The sequence below is a fragment of the Hyperolius riggenbachi genome, chromosome 9 (genome assembly GCF_040937935.1).
Source record: "Hyperolius riggenbachi isolate aHypRig1 chromosome 9, aHypRig1.pri, whole genome shotgun sequence".
NCBI lineage: Eukaryota > Metazoa > Chordata > Amphibia > Anura > Hyperoliidae > Hyperolius > Hyperolius riggenbachi.
In genome coordinates, this window is record NC_090654.1 from 254673187 (window position 1) to 254694576 (window position 21390).

Here is a 21390-nt window from a genome sequence, read left to right on the forward strand (position 1 = left end):
TTATTATTTCCTCAGACTTCCCTTTAAAGGTGGCCTGGTTTCATTGCGTATAGAAAAAAAAGAAAGCGCAGGGGGCTGCTGCTAGTAGAATATCAATAAAATTAGCAATATTCTACTACTGAACTCATATAGTAAAATATCAGTAACCTGTACCAATATTTTACTATGACTTAACCTAACCCTACCCTCAACACAGAACCCAAACTCTCACCCTTAACCACCCTGGTGTCCGCTCCATGCCCGCTATGCAAAGCCACAATTCACATAGCAGGAAGACTCTACGGAAAGACTTCCAGTGCAGCAAATCGCGGCTTTTGATGCATAATAAACATGGAAAAAGGGACAACAAATGTTAAGAAGGTGAACTTGTACTTTGGGGGGGGGGGGGGGAGAACATAAGCCTGTGGGTTATTTTGGTGCTAAACGGAAAAACCATTAGCAGTGTGCCCCTGTGCTCACAACAGCATTCTGTTAAACAAGCTCATTTATATTTTTTTCCCAGAGCCCAACATCCACTCAATCACCAGCCATTTATTGACAAGCGTGTGATTCTTACTTTAAATTTTTCTCTTTCTTCAGCGTGCATCCAGATAGGTTTGTTCTCATCTGCAAGGGGGAGAGAAAAAAAAATAAAAAACAGTATAATTGTGATTACTGTGTGTATCCTACAAGGTCTGAAAGTCCTACACATCAAACTGCCCCATCCAATGGTTTAATGTCCTCCCGAGTCCTACTGAGCAATTTGCCAGTTACTATTTTATTCCGTGAGACAGGTTGATGCCACAGGGATGTCTCTCCAACCCCTCCAAACACATAAATATACAGACAAGCTCAGCTAATAAATAGAATCATTGCCTGCAAGGCCCTGAGGGTTGTTAGACTGGAGCTGCACATCCTTGCCCTGGCATGTGTACACCCAGAGTTCCAGGGGAACCCCGAACAGGATAAAATCATGCCTTTTAATCCAGAGTGCAAATTTTATCAACTTCAGCCAAACCTCCTGTCAAGTATGGCGTTTGCACTACATACAAATTTGTGCATTTTCGTGTAGGGAAAATTTGTGCGTTGATTCTTAGGCTGGTTTCCGTCGCATGCAAATTTTGGAGGCAAAAAATAGTTACACATGCTGCAGGTGCTTGCGTGCAATTCCTGCACAATCATGCTCAAGGTTTATGTGGCTGCGTGCTGTCACAACATTGGTTTGTGAGTGCAATTGCTTAAAGCGAAACCTGAACTCAGAACCTCCTCTCTGCTGTAAAAGATAAGCATCAGCATAACCATCTTTAAAGAAAAACATTTCCTTGTTACAGCTGATACAAATCCTGCAAAAAATCTGCAGCGTTTCTCCTTCCTGCTTTCAAGCAGATATAGGGTTAATATCCTGTGTTTGCAAATTAGCTGCTCTGCCAAGGCAGCCAGCTGAGATATTAAATTACAGTTAACAGTCACAGAGGAGGGGGAATTAGACAGGCTGAACTCTCTAAATACATACAGTGTGCATTTCTCTAGGTTTTCCTTCTGTCCTGTGCAAGAGTTCAGGCCCACTTTAAATGACAACTGAACTGAGGGGAATAAGGAGGCTGCCATATATATTTCCTTTTAAACAATACCAGTTACCAGCTAAGAAAAATCAGGTTGGAAAAATACAGCATTTGAAATTTTAGATTTTTATTTTTTTTTGTACAAAGATTTTTACAGGTGCGGTAGAAGTTCTGTAATTTACTGAAATATGTTGGGCCCATTCACCAAACCCTGTTCGGTATGTGGAAGTCTCACCAGAGGAGGAGGTTTATGCAGCAGCCTGTGTGGACTGGTCTGCATCAGCAGTTCCTGTGTCTGGCGACAGCTAGAGGGAATAAAAAGGCTTTCTGCATCAATTTAATTGTGCTTACAAGCCATTAGAGGCCACTCTTCTATATAGGATCTGCATACCTAAAGTGATGCAGAAAAGCATCTCTGAATGTCTCCTTATCTGTCCTCCCGCCCGCAAGTGTATCAGATTAAATGGCGTGAGAAGCAGGAGGGGGAAGCTCTTCCTATTGGCTCTCTGCTGTCTGTCAATGCTACCGCACGCTATTTGCCAGCTTCTGACAGATTAGAGCTCATGAGAAATACCAAACATCCCTCTTGGCTTTACCACATGCTCTAATCTTTGTGAATTGAAATCTACTGACATGTGTTGAGGTCATTTACCATAACTTGTGTGTAATTTCAGCGTGACATGCAGTAACAGCCTTAGTGAATTGACATTTCACTAAACGTTCGATAAAATCAGCTGTTTTCCACATTACCACATGCTGCTTTGTGAATTGTAGCCAATGAGAATCAGCAGCTAAATACTTCATGTTAGATTTTGTTTGTCCCTGGATTTGGTCTAAATGCTTACCATCAACTGATCCAAATTCCCTTTCATGCGCCCGTGTCAGGATTTCCTTGTATAAAGTTTCAGCTTGCTTAAATTTGCCTTGCTTCAGATAGCAGGATGCCTGGAATATACAAATGACTGGTCACAGTGGGTACACAGCCAGGGAGACAGACACAAGACACAAACAACAGATTTAATCCATAAGATTTGGAGGAATGAAATCTATAGTGACGCTTGTTTGGGATTCCTATTTTGTCATTTTATATACCAATAGTAACTGCATTTGCATCACACAAAAACAACCCAGGGCTGGTATCCTCATTGCTATGTGAATGGGCAGCTAGAAAGATACATAAGAATTTATCTTGTGACAAGGGCAGTGTGTGCGAGTGTGTGCGTTTTATTGTCAGAAGTGTTTCCTCAGCTAAATAGAAGTGTTTTGGCTTCTATTTACTTTTCAGGAGAGTTGGACTGAATTTGACTTCTGTTAATTTGCAAAGATAAAATCCCTTTTTTACCCATGGAATATAAGATTAAAAATAAAGGGACCTCAGGACAAGTTATTATTAATACCATCTTACTATATATGTAGCCACGTTTATCCCATGTCACATGTCCGTTCAGGGGCGCATTAAGATCGGATTAGTTTTCAATCACATGCTCTTCTGCTGCTGCCTAGGTTCGCATCAGGTTTTTATACATTACCAGGTTGTTCTTTGTTTTCGCCACATTGGGATCATCGGGCCCCAGCTTGGTCTGGTAAATCTCCAGGGCCCTCTGGTAATAGTACTCCACTTCCTCGTATTTGCCCTGGTTCTGACATAGCAACGCCAAGTTGTTCAGCTGCTTGGCTACGTCAGGGTGGTCCTTCCCCAACACCTGCACAGGAAACACAATCCACAACCGATGTTAAAGTACAGTAATGGTTCTATGGATATGTCTGGCCATCATGTATGACATTTCGAACGTGGAACAGTCTCTGCCCTTCTAACCGCCCTGGTTAGAAGGGCAGAGACTGTTCCACATGGAGTGGGTACAAAATTCATCCAACTCCTCTGTTTATGAAACTACCGCCCACGGGTATACAAAAATTGTTCTGACTCCACAGCCCTGCTTCTAACAACTGCCAGTCTCTTCCTTTTCTGCTACCAGGGCACAGTAGAACACACAAGGGAGACACGGTTGTTGAGACACATCATTAACTACAGTTACACGCTACCTACAGTACATGTCCCAGCTAATATCAGCAGTATAAAATATAAAAACTTCTGTTCACATTTATCTTCAGCAGCCAAGTTTAAAGTGGATCCGAGAAACTTTTACTCATTGTATAATTGCGTTCCTTTCATATAGTTTATAGGGCATTCCTCAAGCCGAATACTTTTTTTGTTTTAATACTCTAATTCCCTATAAACTAAACTAGCCTCGCGCACAGCTTTTCAGAGTGCCTTGGCATTTTCAGACAGTAGCAAGGGCTTATGAGAGCTTGGTCTGGGCAGGAGGAGGGGGGAGGTATTACTAGCCAGAGATTTCAGAGGCAGAGGTGAGGAGGGGGAATTAGGTTTTCACAGGTTGAGGGGTGGAAATGCAGATCAGGTTGCCTGTGTGTAATGTGACAAACAGAACATGGCCGCTGCCTTGTATCACAGGAAGAAATAATCATGTTCTGTTGAAGCTGTTTGCAGCTAGATTTGCTGTGTAAACCATCTAAACTTTAGAAAAGATATATAGACAAGTTAATTGTTATAGTTAGTTTTTCATCTTGGATCCGCTTTAACATTATTTACAGCTGAACTCGAACACAAACAATATTTTACCCTACAAATGTGGATATCAGTTTAATAAGAGGAACTCCCTTGTCTCCAGGACAGCTGCGGTTTATAACAAGCAGATGGACGATGTAGTGGCGCCACAGATTGCCACCATTTCCCTGTCACCCAGGTCAGCAGGCTTTTTCCAGGGCAGAAATAAGCACTTTTGGAAATCTGCTGCTTAGTTCACAGGAAAGTAACACAACTCAGCAGAAAAGGACCCCAGAAAAGGTACACTGGAGATTGAACCCATTAGCAGCTTCAATAGAGTTCTCTCGTTTGAGATAAGTGCGCTGCTTTTGAACTCAGTCAGCAAAACTCGTGCTGTATATTCTTGGTGCGCTTTGATCTCTCCCTGCTAAAAAAATACAGAAACTGAAAGCAGAAGTCCTCTATTGTCTCACACTGCCACCTAGTGACAAGTGGGAATACATACACATTACAGCAGTACTATTCAGTAGCAAGCAAATGTAATAAATGACAAATAAAAATGTGCTAAAATAAATTGGCCTGGAGCGCTTGCAAGCCCAAGAATTAGATCATCACTGCCGAGGTGCACACAGGACTGTCGTCACCCAAAAGTGATCAATCCCTGGGGTGGCACTTTGTGGGTTGAGCACTTTATAGACGACCTCTTTGATATAGACAGGGCCTCTTTGATCATTTAGATAGGGTGCGTTTGTAAAGAAAGAAGGCAATACAGCGAATCCCCAATGAGATGGGCTAGTCCAAAACCAGCTTTTTACTGTAAGCAACAGCAACATAGGAGAGAGGTAATTTTTAGTGCATTTAACTCTGGAACACATTTACATTTTATACGTATGCATACACAATTTGTCATGATGGTGATCCTTTAAGCTCCTAGTGAGCCTAAAGATTCTAGGTTTTCAATCTTTAAATGGGCTCAAGCGATACCTGAACAAATGCTTGAGAGTTGGCCGAGTTTCGTTGAGCACATTTATGCACCTTTACTCTAGAGCAGGGGTGTCCAAACTTTTTAGGCCAAGGGCCATATCACTGTTCTAGGGGGCCGCACTAGCGAAATTAAATACAGTTTTTGGCGATTGCCGTTAGGTACACTGTGCCTGTGACGTTTTGTCAAATAAAACCTTTTCAATGGACATGACCCCTACACGTGTGCAGATAGTACAGTGGGAACTGCTAATCAGTGGCTGTTATTGCTGCTGGCACAGTGGCGACTGCTAGCGATTGGCTGTTACTGCTGTTGGCACAGTGTCAGCTGCTAATCAGGGTCTGTTATTGCTGCTGGCACAGCACCAGTTGCTAATTAGTGGTTGTTACTGCTGCTGGCACTGTAGTGGCTACTAATCAGTGGCTGTTACTGTGGCTGGCACAGTGGTGGCTGCTAATCAATGGCTGTTACTGCTGCTGGCACAGTAGTAGCTGCTAATCAGTGGTTGTTACTGCTATTGGCACAATGGCAGCTGCTAATCAGTGGCAGAAGAGAAGGCAGAGTGGCAACCCAAGTTGGCCCCTACATGCAGCCCCACATCTACAGTCTGCGTCAAATAAACAACTGTAGAGAGCTTTGGGGGCCACCAGAAAAGGCTCGGTGGGCCACGTGGCCCACGGGCCAGACTTTGGACAGGGCTCATTTTGGTGAAAAAAAAATATATATCACTAAACAGAACATGCACCAGATTTGTGTCAGTGCGCTACAGCATACAGTTCAGGAGGGCTCAGTTATGCAGACAGGCAAAGTGCTGACTGTACACGTCCTTCACATGTGTCTTGCTCCGGCCATGAGAAACCAGCACAGACATTCTCTAACCAAAAGGTATTCAGTTACTCGTAAAAACATTGGCTTACCTTTTCCCGGATCTCCAGGGCCCTCTTGCATAGTGGTTCAGCTTCCTTGTATTTCCCCCTCTTTCCATAGAGCACAGCCAGGTTATTGAGAGTGGCTGCAACCTGCAGAGCATAATATAGAGATTACTACCTACAGGCTGCAAGATCCGCATTATCAGCACAGCAAAGTACCGGGAGTCTCTAAGGACAAACACTGAAAGGAAATCAATTTCGGTGGAGGAGAGGAAGGAGTCAGGAATTAGTGTTTGCGGGGGAGAGAAGATCTGGTGTTCCAGTGTTCTGAAAGGTCACAGCTCAGTCAGCTGTCTTACTTACCCATAAAGCAAAGCAAAATGACCAACAATGTACATCAACTATGTGACGAGGAGGAAACCGCTATAAGCTTTGCTGTGCTGCCAATGACTAAGCATTCCATCAGGAGACATAATATTTATGGTACATACGATCATAGTGAGAGCTGTAATACACATTGGAGGGCAGCGCAGAGGTGGAATCAAGGATAAGTCTAACTTAGGAGGAACTTTAACCCAAAACTGATCTTCATCCTACTCAGTAGCTGATACCCCTTTTTCCACAATAAATATTTACCCATTCACAAATAGATCATCAGTGTGGTCTGTATGGCTGATATTGTGGTGAAACCCCTCCCACAGTGATGTCATGACCATGGTTCTGACAGTTTTGTTGTCTGTGAACGTCTTTGCATTGTGGGAAACAACATTTGTTTCCAACTGCCAAACAAGCAATACCTCCCTCTGTGCATAGAACTCTCAGTAACAAACATTCCTTACAGATCAGATGTTTGTCAGAAACCTCTAATCTGCATGCTTGTTCAGGGCGAAAAGTATTAGAGGCAAAGGCTCAGCAGGACAGCCAGGCAATGTGCATTATTTACAAGGAAATAAATGTGTCGGCCTCCATATGTCTCTCACCTCCTTTAAGGGAGACTTGAGAGATGGCAGGACAAGCCAACTGGATTATGGGCTTTCCTGTAGCTTCTATGAGTCAGGAAAAATGTTTGTTATATTGAGGTAAATGGAACTAGTTTAAAGAATCACCTTTGTTTCTAAAGACTAGAGCTAGAGATTTTGTGTGTTTCTCGGAATACTGCAGTAACTTGATTAGGCTGATCAGTCCTGTCATGGCTCTTTCATTTGGTTGTGAGGTCCTGTTATATGGGGGTACGATGTGGAAGCACTTCTTATATAGAGGTATATTTCTGAGGGCAATTGTTATATATATATATATATATATATATATATATATATATATATATATATATATATATATATATATATATATATATATATATATATATATATATATATATATATATATATATATATATATATATATATATATATATATATATAGTGGCTGAATAGAGTACTGGTTAAGGGCACCGCCTTTGACATGGGAGACCAGGGTTCGATCCTGGCTAGGGTCAGTACTTATTCAGTAAGGAGTTCAAGGCAAGACTCCCTACCACTGCAGGCTGGCCTCCTGAGTGCGTCCCAGTGGCTGCAGCTCTTGAGCGCTTTAAGTCCAACAGGAGAAAAGCGCTATACAAATGTTCGGATTATTATATGGAAGGCCAATATTAATATCTCGGGTTCCTTTTAATGGCCCATGTAATGGGAAGCTGCAGACTCTAGCTATGCATGCCATTACTGAATGTATGATCTACAGACATAAGTTTGGTCCATATTATGGATGGCATCCAGTCCCCAAATGTGTCTGAAGTTGCCCATATACAGGACTAAAGAAATGAGAACTTGGGCTTGTTCTGTCCACTAAACTGTGTACTGCTGCTAAAGTTTGCAGCCAGTTATGATGTTGTATATGTGTCCAGTGATTCAACGATGCCTCCTTGTAAATGTATTTGGAAAGGCAATTTTTACTATCAAACTACAAAATGGTTTGGCTTAACAACAAGTCACATCAGTTCTATAACAAAAGGTCCAGGTTAAGATCACTAAACCCTCTCTGGCTCCCGTGACAAATGGGCGTAGCAGGTTTTGTAGTGATCGCTGCCGCCCATAATATCCGACAAGAGAGTGGTCTTGTCAGGCATCAGTGAAGAAGCAAAGTGAATACTGTACATTTTCCACCGAACAGCCAGAATCTGAAATCATCCGGAGGCCTGCAGGCTGGACTCCTCCCCCACACCCATTCATCTTCATTATTTGAGTATGAGAGATCAGACCACCAATTCTACAGGATTCTGTATTCAGATTTTTTTGTGTGTGCTATGATCACAAATTACAAATCAAATCTTAAATTCGAGATACAAGCAGCAGCTCTGGTTAAAGCAGCAGTTCCTCCGCAGAATGATTTACATTAAAACAAAACATTTATTTATAACCCTAACTCGAGTCTACAATAACCCCACATATTACGAGTTTATACTAACCCAATTCCTGGTGGCCTTTACGCAGAATGAGTGGGTACACTAACCACCCCCCCCCCCCCCCCCATGCCCCCCTGAGCAACTGGCGATTCTTTTGATCAAGCCTCTCATGCTGCCTATCCTCCCTCCGCCTCCCCGCATAGTAATAGAGAACATCAGCTACACAGCTGACTTTGCATCAGTCAGCCCACCCCAGCGGATCAGGTTCTGATCCAAGACGGACAATGTGAGTCAAAAGGTGTGTACCCGCGCCTTTAACCCTTTAGCATCCAAATAAGGGCTGACTTTTTCCTGCCACTGGGGGAAGTGTACCTTCCCCAGCCTGGTGGGTTAGCAGGGTATGCAGAGTGGGCGGCAGCAGTATCGGCTTCTTCTTCCTCCAATGCAGCGCCAATGTACTCCCGACATGTCTTCTCTGTTCTGATCACATGATATGACGTGATTGGGATCCAGGACACCAGGTTAGTGTTACAGAACCACCCTGTGGTGGAAAAGGGGTGATGGAAGAGTCTCTTCCATCACCAGGTGGCACTGTAACGCTGCCTCCTGGATCCTGATCTCATGTCATATCATGTGACCTGTCAGAAGTTCAGAGCTGCCAATGGAGGAAGAGAAGAAGTCATCCAAAACAGGTAAATATAACTCCCTGCAACTCAGTGCAGCCAAACAAGATATGCCGGCAGAGGTTTAGAAGTCACAGCCACTTTCAAATGAAAAATGAAGTTTGAAGCTGCTAATGGATTAAACCAGTGAACAGACTACAGATATCTGTGGCACAGAATTATCTTCCATGCCCATTTTTGGCGAGATTTGGCTAGTGATCCCTATACAGTCAAGCATCATCTATTGTCCTAAGGAGGAAAGAAGGGGAAAGGGGACTGTGAGCTCAGGAGAAGCCCTGCTGAAGAGAACAACAACGGAGGAGAATGACTGAAGTGATACAGGTAACAGGGCTGTGGAGTTGGTACAAAAATCATCCGACAGACTCCTCAGTTTATGAAACCACCAACTCTGACTCCAGGTACCCAAAACTGCTCTGACTCCACAGCCCTGCCAGGTAACCAGACTTCTGAAGAGGTAGTGACGAAGGATGAGGAAAGCCAACAGTCCAAAACAGTCTGTCTACATGTTGGGTTGGTGTGGCTCTGTAAAGTATATAGGCTCGCTATACACCAGTGGTTCTGGATGTAAGCCTGGCTTCAGAGGCATAAAGAGATAATTTGCATATTCAGTAGCAGTGCATCATGGGAAACCACAGTTACACACTTAAATCTGAATTATCGCAAATATCTTCTGTTTTAAGAAGGCAAACCATACTAAGCATTGCATTTTAGTAGGCGGGCTTATCGGTCTCCTTCAGTCCTCTATACTTTCCTAGTGGTTTTGGGTCACCCTGAGATGCTTGGGTATTCTGATGATCAAATAGTACAGTGATCTGCAAACTTGGTTCTCCAGCTGTTGGAGGGTTCACGGAGTTATAAAAATACTAATCCACTTACCTGGGTCTTCCTCCAGCCCGTGGCAGACAGGACGTGCCCTCGACGTCGCTCCGGAGGCTCCTGGTCTTCTCCGGTGGCTCACCCGGCCTGGCCGGCTTCCAGGTCGGGCTCTTGTGCGCTCCAACATGTGTCACGCTGACTTCATCGGACGTCCTCCAGGCTGCGCCTGCGCAGTACAGTCCGTAGGACGTCCGATGATGTCAGCGTGACCGCGTGAGACGCACGTTTGAGCGCACAAGAGCCCGACCAGGAAGCCGGCCTGGCCAGGTCGGGTGCACGTCCTGCCTGCCACGGGCTGGAGGAAGCCCCAGGTAAGTGGATTAGTATTTTAATTTTTTTAGCCAACTCCGTGGATATTTCCTTTAAGGAACTACAAGTCCCACAATGCATTGCAGGAGTCTGACAGCCACAGTCATGATTCATAACTTTTAGTTCCTTAAAGGACTTACGAGGCGAATTTACTAAAAAAAGTAAATTACCTGCCTCATCTTTTAAGGCACGGAGGACGCCGTCCGCGCCCTCCGTGCCGATCCGCCGGGTCCCCCCGCGCCGGCTGCCGACCCCACGGCCCGGGTCGGGCTCTCTTGCCTCTCGCAACATGGCCGCTTCCTCTGGCCGCGGCTGCGCAGTCCGCCTGGCCGCGAGTGCGGCTGCGCAGCTCTAGGGCCAACCCCCGATCCACGGTACGTAGCGTGGATCAGGGCGGTTGGCCCTAGAGCTGCGCAGCCGCACTCGCGGCCAGGCGGACTGCGCAGCCGCAGCCAGAAGCAGCGGCCATGTTGCGAGAGGCAAGAGAGCCCGACCCGGGCCGTGGGGTCGGCAGCCGGCCCGGGGGGCTAATGACCGGGGGGACCCGGCGGATCGGCACGGAGGGCGCGGACGGCGTCCTCCGTGCCTTAAAAGATGAGGCAGGTAATTTACTTTTTTTTTAGCAATTTCGCCTCGTAAGTCCTTTAACAGCTGGAGAGCCACGTTTGCAGACCACTGAAATAGGACATTCTCTACCTTCCCCTCGCCAAATACGGTCAAAGAAACAAGAAAATGACTGTTGTCACACATGAACAGGAGTATGAGATGAAGGCTGTCTGTAAACACACTGTCACCAGAAAGCCTCTCAGGTCCAACTCAAAGTCCCACGGAGGGGATGTGACTTTCACAAGCAACGCTGCACAATGATAATTATTAAGCAATTAGCATTCTAATTCCAACAAAGATCTAGTCATGGGTGGTTCTCCCACGATGCTCGGCTTGGATAAATGCCAAGGGCTGTACACGTATCACGGCAGGCACAAACACGCCATGTATATACAGAAGGGAAAATAATAGAGGGAGAGGTTGTGGGCTAAACTGGCTTACATGGCTGTGGAATACATGATCTGTGCATGTACCTCTGTAAAATGAAGGGAAGGCCCACAAAACATGACCAACAATATTCACATCAAATTCTGTGTTAGAGCCCATACACTAGAAATCGCTAAACGCAATCGCTGGAGCGATTTTCTGAAGATTGCCAGCGTTTTTTCCTAGAGATTTTCCACTGTACAGAAAGTTTTTTTTTCAGCGATTAGCGTTTTGCGATTTCTAGTTCAATAAGCTGTGTCCGTCTACCATAAACAGGAAATGACATCTGCACAGGAAAAAAAGGTGTTTTGTGAGTAAACTGCAAGGTTTGATGGGTAAAAAAAAAAAATAAATAGCTGGAAAAACTCTGTTGATTGTGAACAGGCCAGTGGTTCCAGAGCCATTTACCAGCGCTCCTATGCTTGACACTTAAATGCTAATCACTCAGAAAATGCAGCAGGCAATGAGTTTGTGTTTCAGCAAATCACTTAGATGAGAACACTTACATATAATTTTCATTGTACAAGTGTTTTTCAAAACGCTAGTGATTTTAAGCGATGCTGAAATCGCTTGTAAAGCGCACAAGTGTGAAATGGTCCTTTTGGACAGCATTTAGGCATTGATACTTGCATGCGTATGAAAGAAATTACCCAGGAGGCACAGGGGCCGCATTTTTAAAAACACATCCGCTGATTACAATGTGGGCACACGCATGCCTATATACACAACATACAATATTTATGTTTCATTAAAAAAAAAAAAAAAAAAAAAAAAACGCAACGTGTACATTTGGACTGGTCCTCTGGCTTCCTATGGGACAGTGCATGTCATTGCGCATCACAGAATGAACCCATACTAAAGAGCGAGTCAGATCACATGTATAATGCAACACAAGATTGCGGTCTGATTTTGCGCAGGCGCTGGGAGGACTGCTGCTTTAAGGAGAGCACGTGTGAAGCATATATTGGATCTGATTGGTTATTGAAGTGTCCAGGACTGCAGAATCCTACCTGCTACATCTAGGGATCAGCCAACTTACAAGCACTGTCTCCTGTGGAGTTTAGCATTAAGGTATGGGTTAGGAAGAAGGATGAGTTATGGGGGATATAAATAAAAGGAAAATAAAGAAGAGATTAGTTACAGACCGCTGGATGATCTTTCCCCAAAGTCTTTTCCCGGATGGCCAGGGCGTCGTTTAATAGATTGGCGGCATCCTTGTATTTGTTCTGATCCCTGAAATAGAATTTAAAGACAAATTTCAACTGGGCTGCACAGCAATAAAGACAAATGCTACGGCAAAGATGTACATTCTTAAAACTCAGCATTCATATATCACAACTCCGAGAATACTTTATACAGCCTGCATTTAGAGGCTACCTTTGCTGAAAATCTTCAGCGCAGCTACAGCTTCAACAGTAATCCATTAACCGATCACTATGTACAAGCAAGCAGGACGCTTACCAGATAACCATAGACTCAGGTTACAATGCTTAATGCCTGGTACAAACCATGCAACTTTCCCAACAGATCGACGGGAAATGTCCAATCATTCGATAATATCCAGCATGTCCGATCTGCTCCTGATGCGAGAAAGGGATCGATTTTGTGCAATACTGATCTCACAATCTATCAGTTTCTCGATCACAAGCAGATGGGACATGCTGGGAGTCTTTGAATGATGGGAAAATTACCATCTATCTGAATGGAAAACTGCATGGTGTGTGCAAGCCCTAAGAAATCGCTCAGTCAACAAAGTCTCCAGATATATGGCTGTTCTTTTATTCTGCTTCTGGTAACTAGAGCCTTAAAACTAACCCCCAAACCAATTCCCAACTTGTTCCTGGTGTGAGCGCACCCCTCTTTCTACTGAATGTAATCCAATTCACAATTTACATGAAAAACAAAGAGCGTCTCAAAGTGCATAACTTACAATTTTTTATTGCCACTTCAAGAAAAAGTTCAAAACGTTAACTCACTTCCTATTACTCTTTCTTTTCCCTTTACCTTTGCTCTGACCGATTACTTTTCTCTTGTACCCTCTTCCGTACCAGCTATTTTCTTTTTCTTTAACCTCCCTGGCTCCCCAGATTTTAGGATATAAAAGCGGTACAATTTTTAATGCGCTTTTAGACCCTAAAAGCAGGAAAAAGACACACTGCAGAGAGATCTGCAGCAGCCCCCCCCCCCCCCCCCCCCCACTCACCTCCCTGAGAATAACGCTCGCAGCAACTTTTTTCCTTTTACTCCAAGCCTGACTCTGGGTTACCGCCAAGTAGGTGAAAATAGCACTGAGATTGCGGAAGTTGCAGCCACCAGAGGAGCCTGCCCGAGCATAGAGGATTATACTAATTACATACTGAATGCAAAACTGCTAATATGCATATTCATTTAAAGGCCTGCGCACTAATGCTGCACATATTTGACTGCTTACCGCTCGATGTGCTGTAACCAATTTTTGTGAAAAATTTAACAGAATGTTTCAAATAGAAAAACTTCAACTCACATGTGGGCCCATATTACAGAAAGCCAAAAACATCACAAACGTCTGTATCACAACGGTCTGTATCAAACACAGATGCTGCTTAGCTAGTGTCCACTCCACCCGGACAGTTTCGCCTGTGTCTCATCAGGGGCTTACTGTTTAAAATCAGAATTATGCAGATGATTTGTTTGATTTGACATTTGGTCACTCTGAGGACTGGTCCTTAATAGCAATAATGTTTGAGCGCAGATATCCATTTCTTTTATTTTAGGTATGGTTAATCTGTTAGCTTAATTTTAAAAGTGCTGGTAGCTTTCAAGCTAGCTGGGGAGAGGCTACTGACCTGTACACCAGAGCCAGGATGTTGAGCATGGTGGCGACATCAGGGTGATCATGGCCGGAGGTCTTCTCCAGGTCTTCCAGGGCTTGCTTGCAGAGGGGTACAGCCACCTCATACCTCCCTTGTGAGGCGTACTGTATCACTAGATTATGGAGGGTCCTTAATCGTGCGGGGATCTCGTAGCCTCCTTGTTGTGCGGCAGCTGCTGCACTGCTGTGCTGCTGTTGTACTGGAAGACATTCACATAGAAAACACCAGAGTGAGAGGTTGTTCTACCAAATACTAATCCTCAGGTTATGTGCGGCGGGTTACATTGCCAGCACTAACATTTAAAGGAATACCAAGGTGACATGTGACATGATGAGATAGACATATGTATGTACAGTGCCTAGCACAGAGTAAAAAAAACTATGCGGTGATCCTTTCTAAAGAGTTAAACATCAGGTATGTAAGTGGCAGTTCCTGTCTGAGTCAGGACTGGGTCAGACTACAGTGGGACCCTCACTGATAAGAAATTACAACTATAAAACACTTTCCTAGCAGAAAATGGCTTCTGAGAGCAGGAAGGAGATAGAATGGGTCAATAGTTCATATATTTTAGCCCTGGCATACTTTAATGATTGTGTCATTGAGCAAAAACAATAAAACAGTAAAAACGTAAAAAGTAGATTTAAATATATAATATAAAACTGTGGAATATCTTAAAAAGGAGAAGGAGGAAGATACAATTGTTTATTTAATTTGTTTATTTTCACCCGGGTGTCCTTTCAGAACAAGCATTAGAGATCCTGGAAGTCCTGCATGCAGCTCACCCCTTCCATTTAAAATTAAACATTCTGTGAAACATGAGATAAGTATATCTCCCAGGTTAAATCAGTTTTTAACATTTTAAACATTCTTTTCCGTACCTAAAAGTTTGTGTTTCATAGTGTAAGTTTACATCACGATCAGTAGGTCCCTGCTGTGCTAAAAATTGAAGTCCGGTCCGGTGTTAGTTGAGGAGCAGAAATGCTGACATCAAACCAACAAACGATTCCGGTGAGACCTTTAATGGCTAACTGCACATGCTTTATTGCAAGCTTTTAAAACTAAGTTTCTTCTTCAGCCATTATACAGAACTTGGTTTGATGTCTGCTGTGCTAAAAGACTAAGGACACGCACGAGAGGCCACCCTGCAGTGTCACCATAGAAGTGGGCATCCTGAATTATTTGCTGCATTCTACTATGTCACTACAGTGATTCTTCTTGGCTCACTACAGCAACATCAATTACTGACAACTACACTGACTCTATACTTTCACCCTAGATATCTCAGGCAGTGTTCTCTCCAGGCTCTTTTAGCCGTGTGCACCACTCGGCTAGTTTTGGTGAGCACCGGGCTGTCATCGGCCCAACTCCTCCTATGCTGTAAGCAGAGTTGCGCCGTCCCTGCATTCTCTCGCCATGCTCCACCCGGCTACTTTTTCATGCCACCCTGCTGGAAAATAAACTCTGGGAAGAACACTGCTCAGGCCACTAAAATAAAGCATGAGTAACCTTAGCATCGGAAATCTCTGAAACACAGAAAGGAGGCATCAGATACTTACTTCCTGGCCCTTGTTCATCATCATCATTAGGGAAGAGGTCATCCAGAGCCTCCTTAGAGGAATCACTGTCTTTATCATCCTAAAAAACACACACACATATATACAATCTTACCATGGTCACAGCTCATCAATCTTAAACACTATAAATATCTAGAATTGAGGTCACCCTGGCTACTCCAGCCAAAACAGAAATCTCACTTCTCTATGTGGTCATCCTTCATAAACTGCACATCAAATGCCTGGGTGGTAGGGATGGCAATGCTTAGGAGAACTTATGGAGAAGCATGTGATCAGTTTGATCAGCTGATAGATTAGTAACGATCCGATTTGCTGTAATGACTTCCTGGTTTAACACATGATCACGACCAGCAAATCAGAACCTTACAAATCTATCGGCTGATCATATCGTTCTCCACAAATTCTCCTAAGCATTGCCATCCCTACCACCCAGGTATTCAGGTATTTGATGTGCTGTTAGATGAGTAATATGTTAATCTGTTAATAATAATAGGAATAATAATAAATAATAATAATAATCTGCAGTACAACTAAATCAGATAGTCAAAAATTACATTAAAGTTTTGTGCATTGCATATAAAACTATTTTTGCATTGTGCATTATAAATACACAGCTGACTGCGTTTGCAAAACTGTCTTCCTGTGCCCATGATGGATGCTGCTTGAGTGAGAGAACGGTAGTCTGTAAGGTGCCCAAACTCCTCCCCCTATCCCACCACCACCCAAATCAGGAAGTCTGAGTGATGCTAGAGAGGTACCAGCCAATCTTTTACCACAAGTACACAGCTGATCACCTGATCACTCCCACCTCCTTCCTTTCCCACTGAAAGTTTTGTGGTCAGCACTGCAGCTACAGCTCAGCAGAGTGGTATCCTCCTGTCCCTGCTCAGCGTGTAATAAAACATTTAACCCTTCCTACACCCTAAGGTTTCTATAAATTAAATATAAGCAAAAAAAGAAAAAAAAGGTTTCTTCTAGAAGGCAAGGCAGAGAGTGGTACACAACTTTTATAAACTCACTGGAAAGAGTGCAGAAAGAGCTACATTCTGTAGTAAGCACTGACCAGAGGGTACATGGGTAGGAAGATTATGAGACACTGCTGTGCTGCAGTGTTAGCCACAAAATGTAATAGGCCAGTGGGACAATCAGGAACTAGTAGACAGCATTTATACTGCGATCCGGATACAGCACAGTGAGGATGCGGCTCTGCATTCTATCCACAGCTGCCTAACTGCTATTGCACCGTTTGGACTTGCTTGCCTGTGATCGAGAGGCTGTTTGTTGCCTTGAAACAGTATTGCTGTAAAGTAAATTGGATTAATCCTCCTGCCTTGATTGCGTGCATACACAGTACACTGGGATTTATTATGTGCAGGCTATACGGCCAGGATTGTTGATTACCTGCTGTGTAATTAGGTGTCTTTCATACTGGTGTTTCTGTACATATATTGAGAAGCTCCAAAAAGTTACAAAATACAAGTTTTGCATACTAAATTCTGCAGATGTGTGTCCACTTTTTTCTATATGATTATTGTTGTATTACACTGCACTCAAGTCATAGTGTTATGATATACTGCTTGCTATAAGGGTACTATTTGAATATGCAAACCCTAATGTATATTTACCTATTGGCCACAAACTGTTACTCAATAGCACAGGGAGGTGGGTGGGGTCAGGTGATGGCTCTGCGCTGGAAAGCAAGAGCTGTTCAGTGTTTATCTCATCAGGTTAAGGTGGCCAAACATCAGGCGACTTGGCAGCCGATAGACCATCTAATTCAATTATTATAATCGGATGAAAATCATTCCCGATTGAAAATGCGACCAATATCGGGGCCGAAATTGGTCGCATGCATTGATCAGACATTCTGCAAGACGTAGCACAGACATGCTTGATCAGGTGCGCAGTGGTAACGGGTTGAGCGAAGAATGCAACAGAACCCCCAGATATATCCTCCCTAGTGTAAAATGTGCCCCCTGGTGCCCTGAGCATGCAAATTTTAACTGTTGGTGTCCGCGGCTGGCTCCATCTCCACACTGCCTCACATACACGCACACCACGTGGTTGCCAACGTGTGTGTGTGTGGTCACCCAGCCACCTGGGGCGCGTGTATGAGGACTGAGGACAGAGCACCAGCGGCAGACACCCATAGGTAAATTATGCACACACAGGGCACGGGTTGGGAGGGGGACACAGCGTTGGGTGCCAAGAGACGGTGTCACTAGGCCGATTACCAGGGCTGTAGAGTCGGTTCAAAAATCATCCGACTCCAACTCAGACTTCAGTTTATGAAACCACCGACTCAGACTTCAACTCCGACTCCAGGCACCCAAAATTACTCTGACACTCCGACTCCACAGCCCTGCCGATTACTGAGAGATTTCATGCTGAAATTGATCGGGAATCCAACTGTGGTTTATAGTGCCCAACATATCTCAGATTCAATCACAGAGCGATCTGTCTCTGGGTCAATCTTCCCATACATCTTTACACTTCAGTACAGATACCCTTTAATGAAAAATCCAGGGTGGTGGGGGAGGAAGGATATGGGATGCATGTGTATAGTTTTTTGAATTAAGTCTTCAGAGTGCTTCATCTCCCCCTGACGTAACAGACAAGGCAAACCCACCCTCCTCTGCTACGCAGGCGGAAAGTACAGGGACATCTGGGAGAAACGGACATAAAAATCCAAGTAACCTTTGCAGCCTACTAAGGAAACACATCACTTGGGATATAAAGTACAGCATAAACCACAAACCGATGGAGAAATGTCGTCATCATATTTTTTCAGCTGATTCATAAACTCTAGATGCTTCTTTTCCTCCTCCAGTTGTGCCACAGACTGCTCGCTCCTCTGCAGCTTCTGCTGAGTGTTGGCCAGCTCGTCCCGCAGCCACTGGTTCTCTTGGCACAGCCTCCGCACCTGGGCCCTCAGCTTCTGCTTCTCCGACTCTACCGCGTTCAAGTGGTTCGATAAGGCCATCATGACCTGCGGAGAGCAATGTGGGGGTCACATAGCGCTCACACACAAAGGAAAAACTCTTAACATGCAACATAGGAAAATGATTACCAGTAGCTCTGGCCATAGTATTCCTACCTCTATTCTCAGTGAGGCACACATCTGCCCTGCACAGAACGCTAATGCAGGGCTGTTTGCATCTGCTGGAGATCATACATGAAACAAGAAAACCATACTTCTGGACTCCATACCCGATAATGGGAGACTACACTGGCCTTGTAAGCATTTCAAAACAAAGTTTTTAATGTGTTATAAGTTTACAGGCACTTTATAAATATTTAAGGAACCTTAAAGCTTGTTAGCTACCCTCCCACATTCCTGCTCCTCACCGATTGGCTGAGGGCAGTTAGGTGTGAAGCTGCTGAAATATGTTCTATGCTGCTCTCACGTGTTTACAAAGCAAGCTAGATATGACAGAGCCATCAGGATTGGCTTCAGTCAGGAGTAAAAATGAAGTTTTCTCTTTATTTACTATATAAAATTCACTGAAATCAAAACATGGGCAGTACAATACATATAGAAGTAGAATAAGTATTTATCTACTTATACCGTATTTTTTTTCTTGTGATAACATGGCTGTCCCTGCTGCTTTAATACACTGACTGCACTGGACTATACAATAGTCCATCTTCACAGGAAGCCCTGTCCAGCAAAGCACAGAGTGGAAGAATCTCTTTTTGGCCACCCCCACCCCACAGTGTGTTTGAAAACACATGACTGTGATCAATCCAGTTTGAGTAACGAGAGACCACCACTCTTGCTCCTACTGTGCCCAGTGTTAGAATGTAAATATTATATGCTTGAATTCGTAGGCCTCAGTTACTTTAACTGAGTTTAAAGACTTGATTTGCAGAGTATACCTTTAAAGGAGCATTTCTAGAAGCACTGAAGAACAGTGCGATTCAGACTGCACAAGGCTACGATGTACAGACAGAGAGGCAGTCTTTTTCCGTAAACATTGAGTGTTTCCATATTTCCTAAAGGTAAACAACTGTTCTTCTCAGAACTAGAGACAAGTCACGGGAACATGGCATTTTCCAGGGCATGCGCAGTAAAGACTGTGCTTGTCATGATATCACGGGTTCTTATCAGCAAATAGCAGGAGATGAGTTATTGATCCGTCCCTGCTCAAATGATGTCACATTTAACTCTTTAGAGGTTAGTATAAGAATATAAGAAGGGCTCCCGAGGGGGCGACTTCTGACTGAGAACTTTATTCACTCCTTTTCCTACTTTCATTCAACATGATCTGTATACTGTATATATGCCTAGATGTAACTAAGAGGCCTGATCTAGCTATTAGAGATAGATCAAGTATGCAAGGAACGCAAAGATTCTACAGATGGTTTGCTTTTCCGAGGTTAGATATTAGACTGAACATATCTGTATATTCGTTTTACAAATAAACTCTTGAACTTTGACGACGTCTACGAAGTTCTATCTCCTATGCTGTATGCTGTGACTATAGTCAAGTTATCACACTTCCTGTGATATGGTGCCGAACGAAGGTGTAGTGTTGTTGCCAATAGCAACCAACGTATAGGTTCTTACACAGTTTGTTAGAGGAGTACTCTGTAGTGTGTAAAAAAGAACCAGTGCGCATGCATGCAATCACTTCAACATTGATCATGCTGCATTGAACACATGCATGCTTGTTAGCACTTATGTTGGGCATACACGGTTAGATCAGTCCCTGCTCGTCCCCGGGGCCGCCCGGATCGATTCCCGTGGGCGCTTCCTTATCTTTCCGCTATTGTCCGCCCGCGGGTATTGAGCGGGGATTAGATCCGCGCGGTGATCGAACCTGTCGGAAATTATCAATCGAGCCATTAGCGGCTCGAATTGATAAGAAGAAATGCACCGTGTATCCCCAGCATAACACACGCACTGCGGGAGCAAGTTGTCTCTAGAGAGTGGTTGTCCCTTTCTTCTTTATACTAGATTTAATGTGATCATGTGATTTAGAACGTAATGTGGATGGGGGAGGTTTGTGTGCTTTAAAGGGTAGCGCCTCTGAAGATGAACTAGCTGCCACTTCCTTTAACTAGCCAAGACTTAATTTCCAGAAGTGGGCCTTAAAAAGCACTAAGGGTCAACCGTAAATAAAATATTTCAGGCTACACAGGATAAAGAAATGACACCACAACTGGCCAGACACTTATTAATCATGTGATCAAAACAAACAACATAATTCATCACGATTTCTCCTCCTGCAGGGGAAACTTCTCCCTAGTTAGCTGTATTTCCATTGACCAGAAATGCATCAACTAAAAAGTGAAGATTACCTGTGCTTCACTCAGGCCCAGCTCCAGCATCTCCAGGGACTTCCGGATCATGATGGACTTCTCTTCCACCAAGTTGCTCTCATCATCTTTCTTCAGACACTTCAAGGTCTCCAGCAGGCTTTGCAGGATGGAATTGTGCTCATTCTTCAAGGCCTCCAGGCCCTGGATCACCTGTTTGGTCTTTGAAATGATCTCATCCTGGGTGAGTTTCTCCAACTTATCTTCCTTCAGAAACACCATCGTGGACATGTTGTCATACATTCTGTAAGAAAAAAATGGCAAGTGTTATTAGAAGAATACATTCTACGCAGATGATAGAAGAACATTAGTGTTGACCACAACTCCCCCCATAAAATTGGGCCAATTTCATCCCAACCTAATCTAGATACTAAAAGACCAGGACA

The 21390-nt window shown here is 43.9% G+C and overlaps 1 protein-coding gene across 8 annotated transcripts in view; it reads right to left on the reverse strand.

Annotated features, from left to right (window-relative positions):
• KLC1 (kinesin light chain 1) overlaps positions 1-21390 on the reverse strand; it is a 203042-nt gene that overhangs the window by 97767 nt on the left and 83885 nt on the right. For all 8 annotated transcript variants that reach the window (XM_068254334.1, XM_068254333.1, XM_068254331.1 and 5 more), the window contains exons 2-10: positions 20987-21248; positions 18441-18671; positions 15665-15743; positions 14082-14307; positions 12402-12489; positions 6007-6108; positions 3071-3244; positions 2387-2486; positions 557-606 (exon numbers count right to left, since the gene is read on the reverse strand). In XM_068254334.1, the coding sequence (XP_068110435.1) occupies positions 557-606; positions 2387-2486; positions 3071-3244; positions 6007-6108; positions 12402-12489; positions 14082-14307; positions 15665-15743; positions 18441-18671; positions 20987-21247 (1311 nt within the window). In that variant the 5' untranslated portion in view covers position 21248. The remainder of the gene's footprint in view (positions 1-556; positions 607-2386; positions 2487-3070; positions 3245-6006; positions 6109-12401; positions 12490-14081; positions 14308-15664; positions 15744-18440; positions 18672-20986; positions 21249-21390) is intronic.